General features: G+C 41.3%; 1 protein-coding gene across 1 annotated transcript; it reads left to right on the top strand.

The window, feature by feature from the left end:
* The first annotated feature begins 498 nt into the window (after positions 1–498).
* Positions 499–6,626, top strand: LOC311044754 (uncharacterized protein). Its single transcript, XM_084056527.1, has 7 exons — positions 499–622; positions 1,252–1,770; positions 1,873–1,938; positions 2,021–2,095; positions 2,216–2,275; positions 4,344–4,421; positions 4,884–6,626. Exons 2-7 carry the CDS (start codon positions 1,278–1,280, stop codon positions 6,224–6,226), a joined length of 2,115 nt encoding a protein of 704 aa, XP_083912653.1. The 5' UTR covers positions 499–622; positions 1,252–1,277; the 3' UTR covers positions 6,227–6,626.
* Positions 6,627–8,499: the final 1,873 nt, after the last annotated feature.

The raw sequence follows: 8,499 nt of genomic DNA, 5'->3' as shown, positions 1-8,499 counted from the left end.
TGTTACAGGGGAGAGCTGATGATAACTTCTGTCTGGACAGTGTCTCTCTCTGAATGTTTGTGGAGATGACTGATTTATCCTTAGTTACACCTTTAGCTCTGAGTACAATTAGTTTGACTCAGACCAGGTATGACCGCTTAAATCAGTCATTCCCTATCCTACAATTAGATGTACAATTAATATTATGGCACTTCTGTATTTATGTATTTATTAAGTTGAGTTACCTTGAACTCTCAACCCAGGACCCATGGGAGGAGAGTGACATAATTATTCACACAAATCAGTAATTCAGCTTATATTTACATAATAATAATGTATATACAGTAATACTATAATATAATAATATTTACAATAGGTATACAAAGTCTGTTTTTATCCGATGTGTTCAGATTCTTGCATGCCTGTTCTTCTATGTTCTTCTATGATTTAATGTTAAATGTATTTATTATCCAGTTTCAGTATATGTATATTTCAGTATCATGTCAGTATAACATGATGAAGAGTTGTTATTAAAACACAGTTTAACTTTATGTAGATGAAGCTATAGCTGAAGCTAAAGCTTATCTCAGCAAGGAGACAGCAGAGCAGAAGAATAGAAGACTGAATTCAGCTGATGTGTTTGGTAAGTAGGATAACAATAGACTTAAAGGGGCTACACCATGAATTTCATTTTTTTTAGGTTTTTAGTATTTTTTGGGCTCCCCAGTGTCTCTTGTACCCAAAAAAATATTTTTTTTTAACATTCAGTCATTCATGCTCATTTCATGGATTTCCTGAATGGGCGTGTCTGAACAGGCCATTTCAGAATGGCAGGGCAAGTGATGTCACTTGCCCTGATTTTGCATTGATGATGGCCAGACAGAATTGCTCAGTAGCTCCCCCCTGCCCAATAGGACGTTTTGGTATTGCAGCTGAAAAAGCTTGGAATGACAGACAGTCAGATTGTGAGAAAAAATATCTGGATGTTTTTTAGGCTTACAACCTGTTTAAAACGTATTAGGGGGCAATATTTATATATAATATATTTTTTTTTAATTCATGGTGTAGCCCCTTTAACGAAAAGTATACATTCAACTTTATTATACTGTACACGTATCAATGAAATGACACACACACACACACACACACACACACACACACACACACACACACACACACACACACACACACACACACACACACACACACACACACATTGAAGATGTCTGTGGTTCCTTTAAACTTATGTGTGTTCTTTATGTTCTACAAAAGCGACACAACTGGATTTGGCCGAGGATATGACCCATGATCAGAGACAACTGTTCCTGGATATGACCCACGATCAGAAGTTCCTACTGACCTGCCAGAAATACCAAGAACTGAAGAAAAATAATACATTACTGACACAAAATGTCCAAGAATTGGATAGAAGTAATAAACTACTAACAGAAGAAGACAAAAAACTGAAGGAAAGTAATACATTACTGACACAAACTGTCCAAGAATTAGATCAAAGGGATAAACTACTGACAGAAAAGGACAGTCAACTGAAGAAAAGTAGTAAACTACTAGCGGATAAAGACAAACAACTGGAGGACTGTAAACAACTACTGACAGAAAAAGAACAAGAACTGAACGAAAGTAATAAACTACTGACAGACAAAAACAACCAACTGGAGAAAAGCATTAAACTACTGACAGAGAAAGACCAACAACTGAATCAGAAACATGAAGAGCTGAAGATGAAGAAAAAGGAATGGGATGATGTCATCGCTGAAAACAAACAGCTCGGTGAGAATGGGATTAAAACATTTAAAAAAAAACTCATCTCTAAACTATTTTTTCAGTGGTTCATCAAAACATAAATACTGTATCTTCAACCTGTCATTGCAGCTCAGCAGATCTGTGATCTGAAGACTGAATTAGAGAAACTGAGGACTGAAACAGACCAAAAGACTGGTCAGTAATCTGACTTATATTCCTTAATGTGTTTTGTAGACATTAATAAATTGATAAATAGTTGTCTTAATTGTCTTAATAGAGAGTGGGTTTACCTCTACAGCAGGCCACAAGCTACCAATAATCAGGAGATGGAGCATCAACATTCCTCCAAAAGGTTAGTAATCAAAAGTACAAAAGTACTGTAAAGTACAGTACATTCCGGGGCATTTAATAGTTCAGTAACACCTTTCTTTTTTCTATTGTAAATAAAATCACTGTTTATGTTGTGTTGCAGGGGATGGAGAGAACACTCTTCCACTGAGGAGGACAAAGAGCATGACTTTTCCTCCAAACAGTGAGTCCATGTTACTCTTTGAATTTGTGATCATGATGTTATTTCTATTAATTCTGGTGATGCATTTGGTGTCATGACGTTAAAATGATGTTAAAAAATAAACACTAAACTGTATGATTATTAAAAAAAAAGGCATAGAACTAATCTCTCGTTTAGAGTTCATAAGGTGACAACTTCAGTCCAGGTGGTAAAGATGTGCTTACAAAGTAAAAAACTAATCATAGATGAAAGGAAACCTGAAGGGCCAACTCCAAGTCCACTTCTGACTAGTTTGCTCAACATCAGACCTAAGTCTGATGTGAACAACCACGCCCCCTGGTTCACATTTAGTGTTTTTCACATTCAAAATCCCATAGACTTTTTTAACATTGTCATATAGGAAATGTGTTCCAAAAATAAGAAAATAAGTGAGGCGATTTTACTCAAATGGTTATGGAGCATCAACTGACTGAGAAGTAAGAAAATAAAGGGCCGCCTACGAATTGCCTACAATTAAAGCTTAAACATGAACGACTACATCCCCGATTACATTTCTGCTCCCCCGGCCCCCACCCCTCCTTTTTCTTATCCTTCCTTTTCGTAAAACAACAAAATGATGGAGCTTATGCCAAAACAAATTTCACCCACTTCTTTACAAACCACAGACAGTAAAGTTGATTCTGAACATGCAGTCGCCAGAAGCGCACATAATCAGCATCATGTAGTTTTGCATTGGATCTTCTTAAAGATATGATAAGGCTGACAGGAAATGTGGAGAGAGATGGGGGGGGGGGGGGGGTGACACACAGCAAAGGTCGTTGGGATTGGGAGTCGAACCCACGACACGCTGTCAAGCTGGATTACCAGCATATGTGGTATGCGCCTGGATAAATATAGAAATTTACATAGAGATATAGATTGTATCTTTCTGTAGGAGAATAACGTTGTCAGGTCTCAGTTGATAAATCAAACAAACTGAATAAAACACACTCAGGAATGTTTTTGACAGAGCGTGACCTGCTTCAGTGAGGACAGTGACTCATGTGATATCCTAATGTAGTTTTTAGCGGTGCCAACCGCTCTACACTTGACTTTGTCCGTATGTCCGTCCGTCCGTATCAGCACGGGATGATGAGCACGGGATTTTACACAGCTATAACTCCAGTTTGCAGCATGCCACCAAGTCCAAATATGGTATGTGGACTTAGACCACCAATAGGGACGAGCATGAATTGCTGAAGTTAGCACAGCGGGGTCCAGGGACCCCCCGCGTATGTTCTGTCCGTCCGCCCGTTTAGGGCACGGGATTTAAAACAGCTATAACTCCAGGTTGAAGCCTGCCACCAAGTCCAAATTTGGTATGTGGACTTAGACCACCAATAGGGACCAGCATAAATTGCTGAAGCCCCGCCCCCTCTGTCTTCCCATTGGCTGGCCTTTAAACAGCCATAACTCACGTTCGCAGCATGCTACGGAGTACAAATTTTGTGCATGGACTAAAACCACCAATAGGGACAAACTGTAATTACTTAAGCCCCGCCCCCTCTGTCTGCCCATTGGCTGGGCTTTAAACAGCCATCATTCCAGTTTGCAGCATGCTACCAAGTAGAAATTTGGTAAGTGGACTCAGACCACCAATAGGGACGAACTGAAATGAGTTACGCCCCGCCCCAAAGGCACCGCTTCCTTCACACAGGGTGTGATTTTTAATGCTACTTCCAGGTACCAGCGGAGAATTCAATACATTTTCTCAAAGAAAAAACTGTATCAAATATGAATAACTACAATACATGACAGAGAGCCAATTCACTTGGGGAACAGTTCTTATATGATGTGATTAAAAAAACGTCTATGGGATTTTTAATGGAAAAAACACTACCGTGACCCAGGGGGGATGGGTTTGACGTGAACACTTTGGTACTGTATACTGTATGAAGCACATTAGTCAGTAAATTATATTTTCAAAAAACACTTTTTTTTACTTTGTCTTTATAATTGGCTACATTGTACACTGTAGTTAAATCTCTTTCCCTCTCCTCGGTTTCCAATACAACTGGACAGTTTGATTGATGTGTGTGTTGTTTTGCAGTGGGTGGAGAGACCACAGATGAAGACTCTACTCTACCAATGAGGAAGCGAGAAAGCAAGGAATGTCTCCCTCCAAATAGTGAGTCTATGATGTTTTTCAAATAGTCCGGCAGGACTGTGTGTGCATTCTGTGACCATTGTTAAATGGTACAAACACATCTTTTTAATGTGATTCTGAATAACAATGTGTTCACAGCCATATTTGAGTGTCTTATTGAATTGTCTTCCTTATCTCTTCCAATTTTGTCATTGCCATTTCATATTGTTTTCCATATTGTTGATAAATCCCCCTCTATTGGTCTAGGGGTGTAGACTAGACTACCATGGTGTCTCCTCCGATACACATGGTCACCAGTCATGTCTTGACACCACACAGGAAGTGGTTGTAAGGGTTGAGCATAACATGCAGAGGTTCATACTATAACTTCCGCTTTGTCTGGGCCAGTAAATCGCCTGTGATATCTCATAGTCATAGCATGTACTGAATACTGTGTACTATCTGGTGAAGTTTTATAATTGTTTCCATTGTGTTGTCTTACAGTGGCAGCAGACAACATTGTTGACTCACCAGTGTCTCCCTCTATGTCTGAGCTGAGACTGGTGCTACTGGGGAGGACTGTAGCTGTGAGGAACGCAGTAGGAAACACCATCCTGGGCAGGGAGGTGTTTGGTGCTGAGGCCAGCTCCTCTGAACTGAGCCAGAGGAGTAGGAGGAGAGAGGGTGACGTCTGTGGGAGACGGTTGGTGCTGGTGGACGCTCCAGACTTCTCTGGACGCTCATTAGAGGACACAAGGCAGGATGTGGGTCTGTGTGTACGTCTGTCTGCCCCGGGTCCCCATGCCTTCCTCCTGGTCATACCAGCAGAGTCCTCTGAAGGAGAGGTGAGAGAGATGATGGAGAAGATGCACGAGGCGTTTGGAGAGAGCTGCTGGGAACACAGCATTGGCATCATTATCCACACTGACAGTGTGAAGAAGCAGAGTGTTGAGGAGTTTCTCCAAGCAGGCAGTCAGGAACATCAGCAGCTTGTACATAAATGTGGGAACAGATGCCACGTCCTCAACATTACAGACAGCAGCAATGCTGGTCAGGTTTCACAGCTGCTGGAGAAGATAGAGAGCATGGTGGCACGAAACACAGAGAGCTTCTACAGCACTCAGACCTACCAGGAGGCAGAGGCCCTCGTCAGAGAGATGGAGAGAAAGATTCAGAGGGACATGGAGGAGAGGAGACACATGAAGGAGCAGGAGATGAGGGAGAGGTTTGAGAAGGAGCTTAAGGACTCTCTGAGGAAGATAGAGGGATCCATCCAAGAGCTTGAGGGAGACATCAGGAAGATCGACCATCGAATAAGTGAACTGGAGAGACAAATGAGGGAGGAGTGGGGTGAAGAGAAGAAAAGAGAGCTGGAAGGGGAGCTGAGGAGTGAGTCTGAGAGAAGAGAGGAGATGGAGAGAGAGCTGGATAGGTTTAGAGCAGAGAGAGAGAATGAGAGGAGAGAGAGGGAGGAGAGACACAGACAGGACATAGAGGAGATGAGAGAGATCTACGAAGCAATTCTGATGAAGATTCTTCTGCCTGAGATCCAGAGGAACATCATGATCTCAAAAACAAAGATGCAGAGAGAGTTTAACATACAGTTGAGGGAAAAGAACAGAGAGATGACAACACTGAGACAAACATTAAAGGAGAGCCACAGCCGTTATTCAGTGCTGGAGGAGAAAATCATGATCTCAAACACAAAGATGCAGAGAGAGTTTAACAGACAGCTGGAGGAGAAGAACAGAGAGATGACAACACTGAGACAAACATTAAAGGAGAGCCACAGCCTTTATTCAGTGCTGAAGGAGGTGTATCTAGATATGAGTAGGTGGTATGAGTAGATATAATATATCTACTTGGTAACTTGAGTATGTGTAACATATGTGCAACATTATTTTCATCTATTATTATGTATATTGTATGATTACATACTATATAAAACTCATGGGTAAGCATTTTAATATAGTGGTGTTAATCCCTGTACAGTTATTTCCATAGAGGGTAGCTCTCATTAACACATCTCACCTGCTTTATCTTTCTTTTCTAAATGTCAAATTAAGGAAGCACAAAACAGAGTAAATGTTTCTGCTTATTTCTGCTAATTCATGTTATGTGATGATGATTTTACTTTAGGTTTTAAAATTTGCCTCTTTCTCTATTTGACAATTTGACCAATGTTTGAACAGTTTGTAAAGCTTGTTGATTACTTTTGATACAGTAATGGTAATTGTTCAATGCCAAAAACACAATTAAACCGTTAATCGCAATCACTTGTTTGACAATGAATCGGCAAGTAAAATGTTATGATCCTAACATTCCTACGTTCACCCTGTTTGTACAATCAAGTCCAGCTGTGACTGATCAGCTCATAGAGCTCAGAGTCTGAAGGACCTACAGTATGATAAAGAAAATGATAAGGTTCTATCATAGCAGTGAGACAGATACATCTATACAGGGTTCTATCACAGCAGTGAGACAGGTACATCTATACAGGGTTCTATCACAGCAGTGAGACAGGTACATCTATACAGGGTTCTATCACAATGCTAAATGATTGTCAGGCTGCGACCCCCTAAAATAATCATATCTGAACTGGGGACCCCTAAAATAATCATATCTGAACTGGGGACCCCCTAAAATAATCATATCTGAACTGGGGACCCCCCCCCCACCCTGACAAGCACATGGAACTGTAGGAGTCTAGGCATTACATTTAGTTTGACTCGGTTCTACAGTTAAATATTGTGAAAATGGCAGATTTAGAAGCTCACAACGGTGTTGACAGATACATTCAGATACGTCCACTGAAAGGGTTCTATCACAGCAGTGAGACAGATACCTTCTCTGAAAGGGTTCTGTCAGAGCAGTGAGACAGGTACATTCTCTGAAAGGGTTCTGTCAGATCAGTGAGACAGGTACATTCTCTGAAAGGGTTCTATTAGAGCAGTGAGACAGGTACATTCTCTGAAAGGGTTCTGTCAGAGCAGTGAGACAGGTACATTATCTGAGAGGGTTCTGTCGGGGTGCTCCTTCCATTCCGACATCTCGCCACTCCGACTAGTGGCTGTCAGAGCAGTGAGACAGGTACATTCTCTGAGAGGGTTCTGTCGGGGTGCTCCTTCCATTCCGACATCTCGCCACTCCGACTAGTGGCTTCCACGTGCGGTTAGGGTTAGGTATAGGGTTCGTTAACGTCGGAAAGGCGACATGTCGGAAAGGCGAAATGCACCCGGTTCTGTCAGAGCAGTGAGACAGGTACATTCTCTGAAAGGGTTCTATCAGAGCAGTGAGACAGGTACATTCTCTGAAAGGGTTCTATCAGAGCAGTGAGACGGGTACATTCTCTGAAAGGGTTCTATCAGAGCAGTGAGACAGGTACATTCTCTGAAAGGGTTCTATCAGAGCAGTGAGACGGGTACATTCTCTGAAAGGGTTCTATCAGAGCAGTGAGACAGGCACATTCTCTGAAAGGGTTCTATCACAGCAGTGAGACAGGTACATTCTCTGAAAGGGTTCTATCACAGCAGTGAGAAAGGTAGATTCTCTGAAAGGGTTCTATCACAGCAGTGAGACAGGTACATTCTCTGAAAGGGTTCTACCAGAGCAGTGAGAAAGGTAGATTCTCTGAAAGGGTTCTATCACAGCAGTGAGACAGGTACATTCTCTGAAAGGGTTCTATCACAGCAGTGAGACAGGTACATTCTCTGAAAGGGTTCTACCAGAGCAGTGAGAAAGGTAGATTCTCTGAAAGGGTTCTATCACAGCAGTGAGACAGATACATTCTCTGAAAAGGGTTCTATCAGAGCAGTGAGACAGGTACAGAATGTGTTCTATCAAAGGACCAGCAGTGACACAGATAATGATAGAATGGTGTTAGATTAGACATAATCCTACCAAAAATGCTTTTAAAGACAAATGAATGTGGGCAGACCGGATATATGTATGTGTGTGTGTGTGTGTGTGTGTGTGTGTGTGTGTGTGTGTGTGTGTGTGTGTGTGTGTGTGTGTGTGTGTGTGTGTGTGTGTGTGTGTGTATATATATATATATATATATATATATATATATATATATATATATATATATATATAAATTCAACTCTTAAGTGTGTACAAA

Source organism: Gymnoscopelus microlampas (assembly GCF_963454915.1).
Source record: "Gymnoscopelus microlampas genome assembly, chromosome: 5".
NCBI classification, from domain to species: domain Eukaryota; kingdom Metazoa; phylum Chordata; class Actinopteri; order Myctophiformes; family Myctophidae; genus Gymnoscopelus; species Gymnoscopelus microlampas.
The sequence above is the reverse complement of the archived record's forward strand: the minus strand, read 5'-3'. Positions and strand labels throughout refer to the sequence as shown.

Coding starts and splice junctions, on each gene's coding strand:
- LOC311044754 (XM_084056527.1), top strand. CDS start 1,278: ATGACCCATGATCAGAGACAACTGTTCCTGGATATGACCCACGATCAG. Junction 2,096..2,215: donor CATCAACATTCCTCCAAAAG/GTTAGTAATCAA, acceptor GTTGTGTTGCAG/GGGATGGAGAGAACACTCTT. Junction 4,422..4,883: donor GGAATGTCTCCCTCCAAATA/GTGAGTCTATGA, acceptor GTTGTCTTACAG/TGGCAGCAGACAACATTGTT.